This window comes from Oryctolagus cuniculus, chromosome 3 (assembly GCF_964237555.1).
Source record: "Oryctolagus cuniculus chromosome 3, mOryCun1.1, whole genome shotgun sequence".
Lineage (NCBI taxonomy): Eukaryota > Metazoa > Chordata > Mammalia > Lagomorpha > Leporidae > Oryctolagus > Oryctolagus cuniculus.
The window spans coordinates 122,220,851-122,240,720 of NC_091434.1; the positions used below are offsets into that span (position 1 = coordinate 122,220,851).

The 19,870-nt window shown below is 39.6% G+C and overlaps 1 protein-coding gene across 1 annotated transcript in view; it reads left to right on the plus strand.

The window, feature by feature from the left end:
• The window catches only part of MAP3K2 (mitogen-activated protein kinase kinase kinase 2), an 87,702-nt gene that overhangs the window by 38,990 nt on the left and 28,842 nt on the right, over positions 1–19,870 (plus strand). The window contains exons 2-6 of the mRNA XM_008258427.4: positions 5,222–5,290; positions 11,038–11,165; positions 12,146–12,186; positions 14,058–14,157; positions 19,408–19,521. Of these exons, the coding sequence (XP_008256649.2) occupies positions 5,284–5,290; positions 11,038–11,165; positions 12,146–12,186; positions 14,058–14,157; positions 19,408–19,521 (390 nt within the window). The 5' untranslated portion in view covers positions 5,222–5,283. The remainder of the gene's footprint in view (positions 1–5,221; positions 5,291–11,037; positions 11,166–12,145; positions 12,187–14,057; positions 14,158–19,407; positions 19,522–19,870) is intronic.

Genomic DNA, 19,870 nt, shown 5'->3' on the forward strand with positions numbered 1-19,870 from the left:
ACACAGACCCTGGGAGTTGGGTGAAAGCAGGCCTGAGGCGAGCAGCCCACAGACTCATTTATTTCAGTTGGTACAACATCTTATATAGCCAAGACCAGCCAGTCCAGTCAAGGGGCAGTCTATGCCCCAACCAATCACAACCTGTTGCCAGGCAGTTTCCAAAGCCATGCAATCACAGCCTGTTGCCAGGCAGGTTCCATTGCCAGTTGGGTTTCAAAGCCATTCCTGAGTAACTGACGCTCGTTTGCCAGCATTCATCTTGGCATGGCCTTCTCATTCCACCACATACTGTCACCACTAATTACTAATTCCAGAAATCCTTATCGCCTCCAAAAGACACATTGTGCCTTTCCATAGTTATTCCCTATTTCTCATACTCTAGCTCTAGAAAACCACTTATTTTCCCTAGTCTCTATAGATTTACTTATTTTGGACATTTCATATAAGTGAAATAATTAATCTATGACCTTATTGCACCTAAAAGTGTTCTCAAGGTTTATGCCTGTTGAAGCATGCATCTGTACTTTGCTCCATTTTTGACTGAGTCATATTGATGGACGTTTCAATTTCCACACCTCACGCTGTTGTAAATAATGCTGTGCCATTGAATGTAGTATTCAGGTTTTTTAATGGAGTTCTACAAGTGTGTTATGAATTCTCTTGGGTGTATATAGGCATGGAAATAGCAATTTGTGTTTCTTATATCATACCACCATTTGACATTGTGTTTTAAATTATAGCCCTCCTGCTGAGTATGAAGTGCCCTTTCGCTCATGACGGATAATATTGAGCATAATTTCAAGTGCTTATTGACCATTGTGTATCTTTGGATGAACCTCTAGTGAAATCCTTTGCCCATTTCATAATTCGATTAGTTGTTTTGTTGAGTTTTAATAGTTCCTTTTATATTATTTATAGATCTTTATAAATTCTTATCAGATACATGATTTGCACATATTTTCTCCCATTCTATGGACTGTCTTTTCACTATCTTGATAGTATCCTTTGACACACAAAAATTTTTAATATTGAAGAAGTCTAATTATTTTTTCTTTTATTGTGCTTCTGGTGTCATATTTAAGAAATTACTGCCTAATTTTCCAAAGCTTTATGCATCTGTTCCTTTAAGAGCTTTGTAGATTTAGGTCTTTCTGTATATTTAGCTCTACTTTATTTTTTTAAAAGATTTATCTATATATTTGAAAGGCAGAAAGAGAAATCTTCCATCCACTGATTCACCCTGAACCATCATTGCAGCCCCTGAGAGTCTGCATTAGCAGGAAGTTAGTTAGGAGCTGGAGCTGACTGTAAGACCCAGGCACTCCAGTGTGGGATGTAGATGTCTTAACTGGAGCCTTGACTGCTAGGCTAAACACCTGTCCCACAGCTGAATTTTCACCATTGCTCTTGTGGCCTGCAAATATACTGAACTTACTTATCAGTTTTAATAGTGTTCTGTGAATATCTTATAATATTCTGTGATAGGATTTTGTCAACCTGTAAATATATTTTTTGAAGATTTATTTATTTACTTGAAATTCAGAGTTTACTTGAAATACAGAGAGAGAAGGAGAGGCAGAGAGAGAAAAGAGAGAAAAAGGTCTTCCATCCGATGGTTCACAATTGGCTGCAACAGCCAAAGCTGTGCTGATCTGAAGCCAGGAGCCAGGAGCTTCTTCTGGATCTCTCACGTGGTTGCAGGGGCCCAAGGACTTGGGCCATCTTCTACTGCTTTCCCAGGCCATAGCAGAAAGCTGGATTGGAAGTAGAGCAGCCGGGACTCAAATCGCCACCCATATGGGATGCTGGCATTGCAGGTGGCAGCTTTACCTGCTATGCCACAGCGCCGGCCCCTGAATATTTTTACTTATCCAATCTGCATTCCTTTCATTTCATTTTCTTGCCTCATATTCTGACTAGAACCTCTGATACAGTATTAAATAGAAGTGGCAAGAGAGTGGACATCTTTGTATTGTTTCTGATCTTAGGGGGAAAATCCAGTCTTTCACTATTAGGAATGGTGTTAGTTGTGGGTTTTTCATAGATGCTATTTATCAACATGAGGTTGTCTTTTAAGCATTAAAGGACGTTGAAATTTGGCTTCTACGTTTTCTGTATCCTCATGTTGTTTTTTTTCTCTTTTATTCTATTTATGTGGCTTATTATGTTGATTTTTGTATGCAGAATCTGCCTTGCTTTTGTTGACCATATCTCACACGTTTATGCATGCACTCCTTTTTAATGTTTCGGATTAGGTCTGCTAGTATTTTGTTGAGGACTTTTTGTATCTATCCCTATAAGAGTTATTGATCTCTTAGTTTTATTTGGTGATATCTTTGTTTACATTTGGTATTAGAGTACTACTGTCTTCAGCGTGAATTGGGAAGTATTCCTCCCATTTTGGAGTAATAATTAGTATTAATTTGTTTGGATCTTTGAAGGCATCTGGTAAAGGATATGAGAAATCATGAGAACTTTTTTGTTTATTTCCAAGTCTTTTTTTTTTTTTCTAGGTTTGTCAAAATCTGTTGCCTTTTGAATCTGTTTTGGTAGGTTTTTTTTTTTTTTAGATTTATTTATTTATTTGAAAGTAGGAGAGGCAGAAAGAGAGAGAGAGGTCTTCCATCCGATGGTTCACTCCCTAATTGGCCACAATGGCCGGAGCTGCACCACTCCGAAGCCAGGAGCCAGGAGCTTCCTCCAGTTCTCCCACGCGGGTGCAGGGGTCCAAGGATTTGGGCCATCTTCTATTGCTTTCCCAGGCCAAAGAGCTGGATCGGGAGTGGAGCAGCCGGGACTAGAACTGGCACCCATATGGGATGCTGGTGTTTCAGGCCAGGGCATTAACCCACTGCGCCACAGCGTCCGCTCCGGTTGTTTCTTTTTTAGGAATTTGCCTATTTCATCTAGGTGGGAGATCTGGATTGTGTTCACATCTCCTGGCTTTGGCCCCTGCCCAATCCCAGCCATTGCGGTCTTTTGGAGAGTGAACCAGTGAATGATTGTTGTTTTGTTTGTATAGCCAGTTCAGGCCGCTGGCTACTTTGCATAGTGTTTTCTTTAACTTTGAACCTGTTTGAATCTTTGAATCTCTAGTCTTTGAATTTAAAGTATGTCTGTTATAGATAATATATAGTTATATTTTTTTATTCTATTAATCTGTGCCTTTGTTCCTTCCATTTATACTTAGTGTAATTTAAGGTCTGATTATGTCTGGCATTTTCTAGTTTTGTTCGTCAATTTTTCCATTATTGCCTTTTATATCACATAGGTGTTTTCTAGTGTGTAATTTTTTTTAAAGATATATTTATTTATTTGAAAGAGTTACACAGAGGAGAGGCAGAGAGAGAGAAAGAGGTCTTCCATGCGATGGTTTACTCCCCAGTTGGCCGCAACGGCCGAAGCCAGGAGCCAGGAGCTTCTTGCGGGTCTCCCGTGTGGGTGCAGGGGACCAAGTACTTGGATCATCTTCTGTTTTCCCAGGCAATAGCATAGAGCTGGATCGGAAGTGGAGCAGCCGGGTCTCAAACCGGCTCCCATATGGGATGCCGGCGCTTCAGGCCAGGGCATTAACCCGCTACGCCACAGCGCCGGCCCTACTAGTGTATACTTTTAATTCTTTTCTTTTGATATGTATCATAAAAAATTTTTTGTTTCTTTTGATATATATCATAAAACATTTTATATGTTTTATATATTAATGTTACATATATTTCATGATATATATAATAAAAACACGTGTATGTTTTTCATTTGAGTGGCAGACCGAGAACGAGTGCTCCCATGTGCTGATTCTCTTCCCAAATGCCTGCAGTGATCTGGGGGCTGAAGTTAGGAGCTAGGAATGTTCTTCAGGCCTCCTGTGTGGTTGGCAGGAACCCAACTATTTGAGACATCACTGCAACCTCCCAGGGTCTGCACTTGTAGGAGCTGGAGTTAGGAATCAAACCCAGGCACTTGGATGAGGGACACAGGCATCCTAACTGGCTTCGGCATCTGAACTGCTAGGCCAGATGCCCCGCTTACTATATTTTAAAAAGGTTTTTTTGGTTGTTGATCTGGGTATTACTTTTAATACCTTAATTGATAACCATGTAGTTTAGGTTAATACCAACTTAATTGCATTAGTTTATAAACACTTTCAATAAGTCCATTCTTTTCTCCTTTGTACTGTTACTTTTATGTAAATTATATAATTATAAGTTGTATGCCTGGAAAAACAGATATAATTACTGCTTTATGCAGTTGTTGTATTTTTTTTGTTTTTTTGTTTTTGTTTTTGTTTTTTTTTTTGACAGGCAGAGTAGACAGTGAGAGAGACAGAGAGAAAGGTCTTCCTTTGCCGTTGGTTCACCCAACGTTGGTGCTCCGGCTGGGACTAGAACCCAGTGTGCCGGCGCCGCAAGGCGGAGGATTAGCCTGCTGAGCCGCGGCGCCAGCCCTTTATGCAGTTTCTTTAAACCAATGTGGAAGTTTCCTGTTGCTGCTTATCTAGAAAAGTTTTAATATAACAGATCTGATGGCTGCTTATCCTTACAAAGGCCTAGTTTTCAAGGTCAGCAAGGCCGGCCCTTGGCTGACACTTGAGTTTTGGGAGGGTTCCAACCTTTTTAACTGATAACAATTCACTGTGCCTAACTGTTTGTAGAAACACTGGTTTATGCTGAATGTGTGCTTTTTTCCCGGGAGTCTAGAATTTTTTATGAGTTAATCAGTCCCCAGTGTAAATCACCTCTTCCCAGCAGAATGTGTAAAGTAGTCATATTATATATTTCTTATTAATGTTATTTTTTAAGAGTTTATTTATTTATTTGAGAAGTAGTGTTACAGACAGGGAGAGGGAATGACAGAGAGAGAGATGGTCTTCCATCTACTGGTTCACTCCCCAAATCAATGCACCGGCCAGAGCTGGGCTGATCTGAAGCCAGGGGTCAGGAGCTTCTTCCGGGTCTCCCATGCAGTTACAGGGGCCGAAGCACTTGGACCACCTTCCATTGCTTCCCCGGGCCATTAACAGAGAGCTATATTGGAAGAGGAGCAGCCCAGACAAAAACTGCTGCCCGTATGGGATGCTGGCACCTCAGGCTAAGGCTTACCCTACTGAGGCACAGTGCCAGCCCCCCTCATTAATATTATTTATACTGACTTTTTGTGTGTGTGGCTGCCTCATTTGTTTCTTCTTACTAATACATTTATCTTTTTTTTTTTATCATCCCCAAAGGCAATAAAGAATGCTGACAGAAGAACCATTTTCCTAATTTTCAAATTGTTGAACCAGTTGCCATGATGGGTAAGTTCAAACCAAAAGCATTGTCAGCTATAGTTAAAGGATGGTATGGGGGAGGGGCAAATTTTCCTGTATTACTTGTTATGATAGGCCCATTTATAAAGAAATTTTTGATGTGAGAATTTATATTTTTTCTTAATAGATTTTCCATCAGGCAGTGTTTGTGTTAATTGTATGGCTTGGAGATGACTACTTTAAGCTTAAATTTACTCATGTTCTTTGTTTCCAAAAAAAAAAAATTGGTTAATTAATTTTTCTGTATTTGAGAGGCAGAGAGAGATTTCTCCCAACTGCTAGCTCATTTCTCTAATGCCTACAACAGCTATGCTAGACGGAAGGCAGGAGCTCAGAATTCAGTCTTGGTCTCCCATGTGGATAGCAGTTACCCAAGTACTTGAGCCATCACCTGCTGCTTCCCAAGGTGTGAATTATCAGGAAGCTGGAACTGAGAGCAGAGCTGAGACTCAAACCTAGGCACTCTGGGGCCAGTTCTGTGGCCTAGCAGGTAAATCTACCGCCTGCAGTGCCGGCATCCCATTTGCGCACAGGTTCGAGTCCTGGCTGCTTCACTTCCGATTCAGCTCTCTGCTATGGCCTGGAAAAGCAGTAGATGATGGCCCAAGTACTTAGGTCCCTGCACCTGTGTAGGAGACCTGGAGGAAGCTCCTGGCTTTGGATTGGCCCCCCCATTGTGGCCATTTGGGGAGTGAACTAGCGGATAGAAGATCTCTTTCACCTCTGCCTTTGCTTCTGCATTTCTGTAACTCTGCCTTTCAAATAAATAATTGAATCTTAAAAAAAAAAAAAAAAGAGAAATTCTTACATTAAAGAAAAAAACAACCTGGCACTCTGATACCGAATGCAGACATCCCAGGAAGCAATGTAACTGCTGCACACTCCTACCCATGTTCTTTTGTGAAGAGGTGCCACACTGTGTGTACTTGTGGCATGTGTGTAAGCCAAAACTTCACTTTCCTACCTTTTTCAGTCTCCCGCACATTCTCTCTCTCTTTTTTCTTTTTTAAAAGATTTTATTTATTTTATTTGAAAGGCAGAGTTACAGAGAGGCAGAGGCAGAGAGAGAGAGAGAGATTTTCCATCTGCTGATTCACTCCCCAGATGACGGCAACGGCCAGAGCCGGGTTGATCTGAAGCCACAAGCTTCTTCCAGGTCTCCCATGTGGGTGCAGGGGCCCAAGGACTTGGGCCTTCTTCTACTGCTTTCCTAGGTCATAGCAGAGAGCTGGATCAGAAGTAGAGGAGCCAGGACTCGAACTGGCACCCATATGGGATGCCGGCACTGCCAGCAGTAGCTTTATCTGCTACACCGCAGTGCCAGCCTCCGACATTCTCTTAGTTGCCTTGAGCACCTTGTTTTCTTGTCCAGATCCTCCACACTAGTTAGCTTCATCTTCAGCTCTAGATTGGGTATACTTTTTGCTTTTCTCTCTCTTTCTCCTTCCTCCTGCCTCCCTCCCTCCTTTCTTTCTTTTTTTAAAGATTTATTTAGTTATTTGAAAGTCGGAGTTATACAGAGAGAGAGAGAGAGATATTCCATCTGCTGGTTCACTCCCCAGATGGCTGCAACAGCCAGGACTGGGCCAGGCTGAAGCCAGGAGCCAGGACTTTTTCTGGGTCTCCCACATGGGTGCAGGGACCCAAACACTTGGGCCATCTTCTGCTGCTTTCCCAGGTGCATTAGCAGGGAGCTGTATAGGAAGTGGAACAGCCAGGACTCAAACTGGTGCCCATATGGGATGCTGGCACTGCATGCGGCAGCTTTACTTGCCATGCCACAGTGCCAGCCCTTCCTTACTTCCTTCCTCCTCCTCTCCCCTGCTCTTTCCTTTCTTACTGAATTCCTATCAACTTTTCATTTTATTTGCTCTCCCTTGCGTTCTGAGTTATATATTAAATTGATTTCTGTCATCATTCTTGAATAGTACTGCAATTCAGTAACAAAGCAAAGAACATTTATTGCTTAAAAAAATGTATAAAAGAAGTCACAGACAACTAGGGTTATTTAAAAGTGTGAATTACAGTTGAGCTTTTCATTGAGGATAGTCATAGTATTTTTCAGATATAACAAATGAGCATATGAGATTTAATGCAGTATTTCTGGTAAGAGATTTTATTTGAATTTATTTCCCAAATATTTTCTGTGCTTTGTACTCAGTTAAATGTTGTCATATGTCATATGTCAGAAACCCACTACTGCATCAGAGTCTGGGATCCACTGGTGTCCTCACTGCCTAATTGAGTCAACTCATGATCTTTAGGACATTTATCATCCATATATCATCTGCCTAACCTGACTGGTACCCTGTGACCACCACAGGGATCTCTCTCTCTCTCTCTCTTTTTTTTTTTTTTTTAATATTTATTTGGTAGAGAACACCCATTGGCCCCTGACTAGAGCCAAAGCTGGTAACTCAGTCTGGGATTTACATGTGAGTGGGAAGTTACTTGGACCAGCTCTGCTGGCTCCTATAGTCTGCATTAGCAGAAGCCAGAGCTATATGAACCTAGGTACTTCAGTAGGGAACATGGGCCTGTTAACTGCTAGGCTCAATGCCTGCCCCAGAGGTTTTTTTTTTTTTTTTTTTTTTTTTTTTTTAAACTTATCTTTTAATCCCACTTCTCCATAAATCTTTTTAAAGATTTATTTATTTTTATTTGAAAGTCAGAGTTAAACAGAGAGAGAAGGAGAAGCAGAGAAAGAGAGGTCTTCCATCTGCTGCTTCACTCCCCGATTGGCCGCGATGGCCGGAGCTGTGCCAATCTGAAGCCAGGAGCCAGGAGCTTCTTCCGGGTCTCCCACACAGGTGCAGAGGTCCAAGGACCTGGGCCATCTTCTATTGTCATAGCAGAGAGTTGGATTGAAAGTGGAGGGGCAGGGACCTGAACCAGGTCCCATTTGGGATGCTGGAAACTGCAGGCGGCTTTACCCACTATGCCACAGTGCCAGCCCACTAGAGATTCTTAATTGAGTCCTGTCTGGACTGTTGAGGACCAGTTTTTTTTTTTTTTTTTTTTTTTCCTCATGCAAATGTTGAACTCTTTACTTAGCATAGAGTTGGTCTCCTGTGTTTAAAGTTAATCGAAAATGGATGTTAGTGGAGAATGGGACTGGGAATGGGAGAGGAGGTGGGGTGGGAGGGCAGGTATGGTGGGAAGAATCACTATACTCTAAACTTGTACTTAGGAAATGCATGAAGTTTATATTCCTTAAATAAAAGGTTTCTTTGGGGAAAAAAATAATAAAAAGAATTGTTAGAACAATGCTCATTATGGTTTGAGCGTAATAGTTTCATCATTATGCTTGATCTTATGTCAATTTGTTAGCTCCCGTTTTATCTGTCTCCTTAAAATAAGTCTTAAGTTTCATGGATCGTTCACACCAGCACAAAGAAAGAACCTCAGTTAAATTATCCTTTGTTTTATGCATCATCTTCCTGAGGGCTGAACTTTTATTCAGATGACTCTCTCCTTTTTTGCATTTATTATAGAAAACCATGCTCTTTTTTTAAAGCAAGGAAATATATATAAATGCGATAAGAGATTTTAGCAAAAGCCTTCTCTGACATTTATTTATTTTGGCATTGTGATATTGATACTAAACATATCAAAATGGCCTGGCACTGTTGCCTAATAGGTTAAGCCTTTGCCTGTAGCATTGGCATCCCATTTGGGTGCTGATTTGAGGCCTGGCTCCTCCACTTCTGATCTAGCTTCCTGCTAATGGCCTGGGAAGGCAGTGGAAGATGGCTGAGGTGCTTGAGTCCTTTTACCCACCCACAATAGGAGACCCAGAAGAAGCTCTTGGCTCCTGGCTTCAGATTGGCTCAGGCCCAGCCATTGTGGCCATTTGGGGAGTGAACCAGCAGATGGTAGACCTCTCCGTGTCTTTTCCTCTCTCTCTCTCTGTAACTCTGGTTCTCCAATAAGTAAATAAATCTTTAAAAAATTCAGTTGTTTTTCTGCTGTGGCCAGGGAGTGCAGTGGAGGGTGGCCCAAGTGCTTGGGCCCTGCACCCCATGGGAGACCAGGATAAGTACCTGGCTCCTGCCATCGGATCAGTGCGGTGCGCCGGCCGTGGCGGCCATTGGAGGGTGAACCAACGGCAAAGGAAGACCTTTCTCTCTGTCTCTCTCTCTCACTGTCCACTCTGCCTGTCAAAAAATAAAAATTAAAAAAAAAAAAATAGAAAAAGATTCAGTTGTTTTTTCTAATAGGATAATTAGAACAACATAGTTACCTTTAAGTATTAGGAGTTCCCCTCACCCCCAATATAGAATTAAGACTCTTATTCAAGAAGGTCACATCAAATTATTGTATTCCAGTTAGGATCATTCTGAACTTATTAGACTGAAAGAGAAGTTATTAAATAATTGATGTAGTAAGAAGAGGCCTATTGATGGTACTGGATAAGTCAGGTATTTGTGTGTCTGAAAGGCTGTTAGGTTGGGGCTGGCATCCCAGAATGGGGACTGGCTCTTATCCTGGCTGCTCTACTTCCAAGCTAGCTCCTTGCTAATATGTCTGGGAAAGCAGTGAAAGATGGTCCCAGTCCTTGGGCCCCGCACTCACATGGGAGACTCAGATGGAGTTCCATGCTCCTGGCTTTGGCCTGGCCCAGCCTCTGCTGTTGTGGCCATTTGGGAAGTAGAACACCGATTAGAAGTACAGCGTGGGTGCTCTCTAACTCTCCCTTTCAAATAAGTATAAAATAATCTAAAAAGAAAAAAGAAAAAAAAAAGACTGTTAGAACTGTGGAATTGTTAGATTAATATGAATGATTTCCCTTAGATATATAGCATGTATTAATTATTACTTTAGGAACATAAATTATTGGTCACCATAATGCTAACATTTTAGAATATAAACTATAAAGGCTTTTGATTCTTTCATTTATCAACTGTTGATTATCACTAGGATTGATTTACTCTAGTGAAAATCAATTAAGGTGTTCCTGAAATCTTCAAGAGAGCTTCTAATTGAGGTGCATGCTTAACGTCTCAGAAAGAAATCTTTGATGTATTTGGAAGAGACCAAAACAGTTCATGATTCATGATCTTTCTCTTAGTTTTACCATTTCAGTACTTTTTCTAAGGAATGGATTTTTCTTACCACGTTACCTTTTAACTTGTTGCTGACAAATATCATTAACTAGTTTGTCATATGTGAACGAGTTTGAGCTTATACGTCTAGGTTTCAGTTGTCCAGTGTCTGTAGATGATACTTTTCTTTATTTCTGACTCTTAAATATTGATGAAAGAAGAAAAAGGCCTAACATGAAGTTTCTTCTTTGCATACGAATGTTAAATGATTATGTATTTATATACTCTCCTCTCCCCTGATTTTATTAAGATTTTAGATATCTGGTTGATGTTATGTTTAGGAGTCATAAAAAATAATTTGCTATTCCAGAGCCATTTTGACTCCTATCTAGGATTTTAAGTCATTAGAAGAATCAGAATGACTTTATTTTGCTTTTATAGATCTGTTGTGTGTCTGATGCTATAGCTTGAGTCTAGTGCAGTTTTAGTCTTACTTGTTTTCAGAGTTCTTTTGTTTATGTTCAGTTTTTAAGTAAAGTTTCATTTCACTGTAGGTATAGCATAAAAATGTTTTAGATGTATTTTATGTTAAACTAATGCTTTTTTACATTAGATTTTATTTAATGTTTTGTATTTGAGGCCTGTGATAAATATATGTTGAAATTACAATTCTACATATGTAATTTTAAGAATCTCTAGATGATCAGCAGGCTTTGAACTCAATCATGCAAGATCTGGCTGTCCTTCACAAGGCAAGTCGGCCAGCACTATCCTTACAGGAAACCAGAAAGGCAAAATCTTCATCACCAAAAAAACAGGTATTTTTTAAAGTTTATTTTGTTGTCCTATGAATTATTTTCCTTTAATATCCTGTTCTTACAGAGGACTTGTTTAGAGTATTCAGCTTTTATACTTTTGAATCAACTATTGTTATTTATTATATATTTGGGGAAAATATACCGTTTAATTTAACAAAGTAACTGTTCTCCAAAGCCCATACTTAATCCATTCCTCAGGCACTTAAGATAAGCAAATTGTTTTGTAGTTTTATTTTGGTTTTTTTTTGCAAATAGGATGAGGGTGATTTTGATGCTTACAAGTGAAATTAATTTGGGATTCCCAGCATGAAAAGTATAAGTACAGTATTCCACATTCCCTGCAACAGGACCTGCAAATGCCTAATAGTCTTAATGCCTTCATTAAGTAGATCCTGGAGCTCTTTCCTGTTGAGTCCAGAGTCAGAAACATATAATTCTTTAATTCTTTTTTTTTTTTTTTTTTTTTTTTGACAGGCAGAGTGGACAGTGAGAGAGAGAGAGAGAGAGAGAGAGAGAAAGGTCTTCTTTTTCTGTTGGTTCACCCTCAAATGGCTGCCACGGTCAGCGCACCGCGCTGATCCGAAGCCAGGAGCCAGGTGCTTTTCCTGGTCTCCCATGGGGTGCAGGGCCCAAGGACTTGGGCCATCCTCCACTGCACTTCCTGGCCACAGCAGAGAGCTGGCCTGGAAGAGGGGCAACCGGGACAGAATCTGGGGCCCCAACCGGGACTAGAACCTGGTGTGCCGGTGCTGCAGACGGAGGATTAGCCTATTGAGCCTTGGCGCCGGCCAGAAACATATAATTCTCATCTCACCTTTTTGACAGACACTGTCAATTGATTGGAGCTGATACTGAAAATGAAAAATCTTTGCCCTTCTGCTGTATTTTAAATGAGTGGCTAAGAAAAATTTGTTTAGAAATGCTAAAAATTTTATCTGATCTTTGAATGATTAGATGACTGACTTGTCAATTCATTACAGAATGATGTCCGGGTCAAATTTGAACACAGAGGAGAAAAAAGGTAAGGAAGAAAACATTACATGGCATTTAATTGATTTAATCAAGCCTGTGTACTGATTAGCGAGGTTCTTTCCAATTTTGTTTGAAATTTCGTGGCTTATAAATTGAGAATGGAGTGGTACTTGGTAATATGTAACATGTGCTTGGACTACAAAATAGAATCTGTCAAAATTTTAGGCTTGATATTAGAAGTGATTAATGATTTTACTTTTCAGTATTAGAAGAGAAGAGAAATAAGGTCACTGAACAAGGCAGCTTTAAATATCATAATTCCATTTTATTTTTACTCAGTGGAAATTAAAGATTTCTCCTTCCCATAATTGTATCATCCCTCTGTGCTATATAGAGTTTATGGACTTAATGTTCACAATTTTGATTATTCTCCAGAGACTTTATGTATTTCATTAGTAATGTTGGGGACACTGAGTTAGAACAGTGACTATAAATTATTTAGCAGAGATTTAAACCTAGTCTTCCTCTTGGTATTTGTAGCTCAGTACAAAAGTGGTGGTAGTTATAGTTGATAACAAAATTGCTAATAAAAACTACAGGAGTTAGAGAAGATAGGATTTCATTTCTGCTATGAGTTTTCCATTAAGTTAATGAAAAGCCTGTTTTAGGGAGTTTAACATAGTTCATAAATCATATGACTTGAAGGTCTAAGTGTGTTTTACACAAAAACACTAAAAAAAGGTGAGTATACTAGATAATAATCATATAATTGTTATCAAATTGGCTTTCCTTGTTAAGATTCTTTAATGTATGTTCTCCCAATTCTAAAAACCTAGTTTACTACTACTTATTGAGTACCTACTTATGACAGGCCTAGAAGGGGTAATATGAACACAGCAGACATGCTGTCTCTTTTGGAGTGTCTGGGCTAGTATGGCAGTCTTCAGGTTTGCAGAATATGCTCTCGGATCACAGTACAGGCCAGTCTTTTGAGACATAGGAAGAAAATACTAAAACATGGATTACAAATTTTAGTCATTTAAAATATTTATTTTGGAGTTATGCTTACATGAGACATATGCCCAAAAATGTTGAGGATAAGGATAAAGTCATCAAAATTTGAATCCCCAAAGAATCACTTTCTTTATTTTTAAAATTAAAATAAAGTATTTATTTATTTGAAAGGGAGAGTGAGAGACAGAGGTAGGCAGACATAGCAACAGAGATAGTTCATGTGCAGATCTTAGGAGGCAGTGCTGATGGCTCAAGTAACTGCATTAACAGGAAGTTAATCAGAAACTAGGGCCAGGAATTGAACCCAGGCACCCTAAGGTAGGATGGGGCATCCTAACTGGCATCTTAACACTAGACCAAATTCCTAACCCTTTAACAATTTGATCAAGTGCACAGATTTTTAATACAAAGCTCAAAAAACTTTGAAGTTTGTTCTCTCTAATACAAATTTTCAAAAGGAAATTTCCTGGGGGCTGGCATAGTAGCACAGCTACCTTCAATGCAGGCATCTCATATTGGAGAACTGGTCTGAGCCGCATCTGTTCTACTTTCAATCCAGTTCCCTACTAATGTGCTTGGGAAAGCAGCAGAAGATGGCCCAAGTACTGGAGCCCCTGCCATCCACAAGGGAATACTGGGTAGTGTGCCTGGTTCGTAACCTTGGCCTGGCTGAATCTTGGCCACTGTGGGCATTTGGGGAATAACCTAGCAGATGGGAGCTTGCTCACTCTCTCTTTTGTCTCTCGGATACTTACATATGTAATACATATTTTTTTTAAAATCTGTTTTGATGTTTAACAAAAGTGAGCATTTATGTAGTTTCATTTTTTATCTAATGAGGTAACTGTACCAGTATATTATTTATGTCTAAGAAAATAAAAATATTTTAAAATTCTTCCCATATAGAATCCTTCAGTTCCCCAGACCAGTTAAACTGGAAGATCTGAGGTCTAAAGCTAAAATTGCCTTTGGACAGTCTATGGATCTACATTATACCAATAACGAGGTAATCATGTATAATTTAATTTTTAGTACTTATTTTGGGAAGTATTATGTTTATAAGACTGTGTTTAGGATTTTTTTTTTTAGGGATTGATAAGTATATGATATGTCAGGAATTTCTCATGGATATTTGTGAATTTTAGCTGATTGAAATTTTTGCTATTATAGAAAATAATAGAAGGTATTACTGGGAATGTGAGTGAATGGATAATCTATTATAGAAAGAAATATATATTACATTGAAATTTGGTCTTATACTTAATTTGTACTCTGGATGGACTATTCTCATATTCTACACTTGTTTATAGACATTAGAGCTTTGGCAGTCTTAACAGTTTAGTTAAAACATAAAAGATTGTTTTAGTGTTGGTTATGACATGATTAGCAATGTAAGCTTATGTTTAGGAATTAATACATGTGATGTTGAATGCTTGCCTGACACTAAGGAGCTTTGTATTCTGGGGCAATCCCTTTTTAGTCTTTTGTAAAATTAGGATGGGCTGGATGATCTTTAAGGTTTCTTTCAGTCTTTGAGTTTTTTTTTTTTTTACTGTGTTAAAGCTTTACATTGAATCATTGCTAGTGACACGTTCATGATACCAATTTACTGATTTGAGGTTTAAAATACAGTGTGGGGCCGGTGCTGTGGTATACGAGATTAAGCCTCTGCCTGCAGTGCCTGCATCCTATATGTGTGCTGGTTCGAGTCCTGGCTCCTCCTCTTCCAATCCAGCTCTCTGCTAATGGCCCCAAAGGAAGTGTCCCAATGACATCCACGCTGTATGATTCCTTCAAGTTAAACCCGGCTGAAATGCCAGTGCCCATGACCACCGCAGAGAACTCTAAAGTTCTTTGTGAGGTCTTGTGATCTTAAAATTTACAAGAATGATTTAGTAGTTATTTTAGTTTCTTGTCTTTACAAAATAATCACTGGATTTTTGAAGCCTAATATAATGAGTTAGGAATTGCAGCTCCTCACAGAGGAAACATTGTAGACTAGTATAGAAGCAGACGACTGATAAGTGGGTTGTTCAAACATAGGAAATTCTTTGAAGGAAATGTATAAAGTATTGTGATGAAGAATAAAAGCAAAGGCAGAAGATGTCCTATTTATAATATTAAAGAAAAGCAATGCCAGAAATATTTGTGTAAGTGGGATGATATGTGGTATAAGTGAGTTTTTCATTTGTCTACAGAATATACTGAGACTCTTAAGTATGAAAAACTGATCCTACAAAGAGTTTCAGACAAAGATCCTTGCTGATTGGGAGAGTGGCTTGAGAGCAGTGCATATAGAGACCCTAAGGAGGAAAAGATGTGTGTGTTTCAGAAATAGGAAAAGTGCCATGGGGCCTGCGGTGTGGCATAGTGGGCTGAGCCTCTGCCTGCAGTACTGGCATCCCACATGGGCACTGGTTCAGGTCCTGGCTGCTCCTCTTCCAATCCAGCTCTCTACTATGGCCTGGGAAAGCAACTGAGGATGGCCGAGGTGCTTGAGCTCCTGTAGCCACGTTGGGAGACCCTGGGGAAGCTCCTGGCTCCTGGTTCCTGGCTTCGGATCAGCCCAACTCTGGCTCTTGGGGCAATTTCTGGAGTGAATCAGTGTCTCTCTGTCTCTGTCTCTGTCACTCTCTCTCTCTGTAACTCCACCTCTCAAATAAATAAATAAAATTTAAAAATAAAGTGGAGTGGGGATAGAGTGATAGCAGACAGCTTAGTAAAAATTAATGCAAGAAAACATGTGAAGGTGCTTTATCAGTGTTAAAAAAAATAGTGCAAGGGGTCCATGCTGTGGCATAGTGCGCTAACATGGAGCCGGAATCCCATATGGGCTCTGATTTGAGTCCCCACTGCTCCTTTTCCGATCCAGCTCTCTGCTGTGGCCTGGGAAAACAGTGAAGGATGGCCCAACTCCTTGGGTCCCTGCACTCGCATGGGAGACCTGGAAGAAGCTCCTAGCTCCTGACTTCGGATCAGCTCAGCTCCAGCTGCTGTGGCCAACTGGGGAGTTAACCAGCAATTGGAAGACTTTCTCTCTCTGCCTCTGCCTCTCTCTGTAACTACCTTGCAAATAAATAGATAACATTTTAAAAAGTGTAAATAAAATACTTAAATATATTAGATTTTAAATAGTTAAAGCAAAAGAAAATGTTAATGTAGCTTGTCTAAAGAAACCACGTACAGCTCAGAGATGAAAATATTTTGAGAAAGTAAAAATCCATAACCCAAACATTTAATATCCACAAAGGGACGAGTACTATACTATAGTGATGCCTTGCAGTTTCTTTTTTTTTAAGATCTGTTTATTTATCTGAGAGGCAGAGTTACAGAGAGGCATAGGCGGAGAGAGAGAGAAAAAAGTCTTCCATCCGCTATTTCACTCCCAAAATGGCCACAACCACCAGAGCTGGGTTGATTGGAATCCAGGATCCAGGAGCTTCTTCCGGGTCTCCCATGCTGGTACAGGAACCCAAGGACTTGGGCCATCTTCTACTGCTTTCCCAGGCTATAGCAGAGAGCTGGATTGGAAATGGAGCAGCCGGAACTCACACTGGCACCCATATGGGATACCAACTCCACAGGTGGATGCGTAACTTACTACACCACAGCTCCAGGCCCTAAGGAAAATCTTACAAGAGGTGTTAGTTTTGTGTACCTGTAGACAAATAAAAAATTCATGTATACTGCATATTATTCCACTTATTTACTTATTTCTGGTACAGTATCATTCATGCTGTTCAAAGTGAACTTTTTTTTTTATTTTTTATTTTTTGGAAAGGCAAAGTTAGACAGTGAGAGACAGAAAGAAAGGTCTTCCTTTTCTGTTGGTTCACCTCCCAAATGGCCGCTACGGCTGGCACACTGCGCTGATCTGAAGCCAGAAGCCAGTGCTTCCTCCTGGTCTCCCTTGCGGGTGCAGGGCTCAAGGACCTGGGCCATCCTCCACTGCAGTCCCAGACCACAGCAGAGAGCTGGACTGGAAGAGGAGCAACCGGGACAGAATCCGGCGCCCCAATCGGGACTAGAACCCGGTGTGCCGGCGCCATAGGCAGAGGATTAGCCTAGTGAGCTGCAGTGCTGGCCCAAAATGAACTATTACCGTATAAACTTATGGTTCACCAGAATTGAAATAACCAGGAATTTGAAGCTTGAATGGATTTGTTTTTTCTAGTAAGATGCTGACTGTAGTTGTTCTTGTGGGAGATTTTCTGAACTCTTTCTCAGTTTAGATGAGAACAAGAAAATCTATGGGCTATTTTCATATTTCACTGTGTAAAGTCAAGAAGATAATTCACTTATTTCAAATTTAAGTTCTATTCCTTGTGTTCTTGAACTAATTTTTTTTCTTTTGTGGAAAGGATTTATATTAACATAACATATCAAAAATTAGCTGAAGGGAGATTGCGTGAATAATACTGAAATGAATTTGTGAAGCATGAAAATTCTGTTTTATTTACTATAATTTAGATAAGCCAGGACTTGTTCTTGACTCTCATTCTGGATTTTACTGTTTGTAATAGGTGACCTTAGAACATAGGGATAATCACATCAGGACTATAAAAAAGATGATTAATGAGAGGAGCAAAATTGCCCATTTGATTCATAACTGGTAGGAGAAGGAAAGGAATTTATTAAGCAGATAAATAGATCAGACTTGTGTAATATTAGTTAATAATTATTTTTTCATTAGGAACAAATTCTTAAAAGGAAAACAGAGTCCAGTGGCTGGGTAACTTGTAGTATGAAATTAGCCTCAGACAGAAGTTGGGACTTAGGTTGTAGGTGTTGAGTTAGTAAATGTGAGCAGACTGTGTGATGGAATTCATGGTAGTCCTTTGTGGTTCTTAAAACAAGGGTGTTTCTCATAAAGAAATCATAGAGAATGAATGTATGCCCTGCTAGTTAGTGGGTTTGGATGTACATCAAACTTTCACCTTTCACCTCTGGGTTATCTATCTGTTTATTTTTTAAGATGTATTTATTTATTTGAAAGACAGAGAAAGAGATCCATCTTCCATCTACTGTTTCACTCCCCAAATAGCTGCAGTTGGCTGAGTCTGAGTCTGACTGAAGCCAGTGCCTGGAACTCCATCTGGGTCTTCCACGTGGGTGGCAGGGGCCCAAGCACTTGAACCATCTTCTGCTGCTTTCCCAGGCATGTCAGCAGGAAGCTGGATCAGAAGTGGAGCAGCCAGGATTTGAACCAGTGCTATATGGGATGCCAGTGTCATAGGATATGGCTTAACCCACTGTTCCTGAAGTGCCTTCTTCCCCTACATGATATTTATTAAATAACATTTACCAAGTCTTTTCTCTTTGCTGTGCTCTGTAGTTATTGCTAATGTGCATAGGTCCTTGTTCACAAGGTATTGTAGGGAATCCCAAACTATGTAGGCCTTCAATTTGAGTGACTCATAGACTCTGCTAATAAGGGCAAGTGGAATACGTTCATTTGTTTACTTCTGTTTGTCTTTCAATAAAGTTGAATGTACTTTGGAGTTATTGACAGTCTTCTTGAACTACTAAGTTGACATTTTAAAAGTATTTTTGAGTTTCTTAAAATGTATGCATCATACTTTTTCTCACAGACCTCTTTGGTGCTTTTGTCCTCTGTAATAGCTGATCCATGAGACAATTGATGAAAGCAGATTTCCACATTTAGAGTTGATGGGATGACTGACCCATTTGGTTTCTTGCAAGAACAGTGCTCAGGCCAGCAGGGTCAGAGAGGCAAACCCCAGGTGGACTGCAGATGGCATGTAGGTTGCTTGTGGCAGTTCTCTATGGCAGCTGTCACAGATGCTGTGGGTGTTGGTGTGTCAAGGAGCGCACTGGGCATGAGCGCAAATCTGTGTTTACTATTGGAAAAAGCACTGAGAGTTTCATCTGTGCAGATGAAAAATCATACCTTTATTTTATACAGTTTGTGTTGTACTCCTTAATGTCATTTGGGGATGAATATTTTGTAAGTTATATTTGGCAATATTGTGGAAGAATCTTAGAAAATTAATCTTTATGTAATTAACAGCTAAATTTAAAAATATTTAGCTGTATCTATTCTGAGATTTTACTGGTAGCAGCATGGGGAGAGCAAAACAATATAGAGTCATGTGCTTATTCAGACTGTCATTGTAGTAACAAATCAAAGAGCAAGGTATTTTGAAATTTTTAATGCCCTAGTAATGGGGATAACCATGGGAGAGCTTGACCTGATGAGATGGCTGTATGATTCTTTATGTTCCTTTTTGTTTAGTTGGTAATTCCACTAACTACCCAAGATGACTTGGATAAAGCTGTGGAACTGTTGGATCGTAGTATTCATATGAAGAGCCTCAAAATATTGCTTGTAATAAATGGTAATGCACAGGTAGGAATTGGAATTTTTTCTTAATAATTGTGGGATTTAAGCCTATAAAATCCAATGTTTGAAATAGTTACATTATGTAATCATCACTGTATTTTCAATATGAATAAATGTAAAAGTACACACTTTAATTGCTATTGTTTCAATAACTTTGCTCTTCAAAACTACAAGTCAAAAATTACAAATAAGTATAATATTTTGAGTATGTGAAGCTAACAGAAACTGACAGTTTGGGAAGAATTATGTTAGAATAAAAGTTTCAAAGAGTGTAAGGTTTGCTAAGGCCCATAAACAATATAGAATAGCTAGATTGTGTTTGGTAGGGAAGAGGATTCTATTTAAAAGTCCTGAA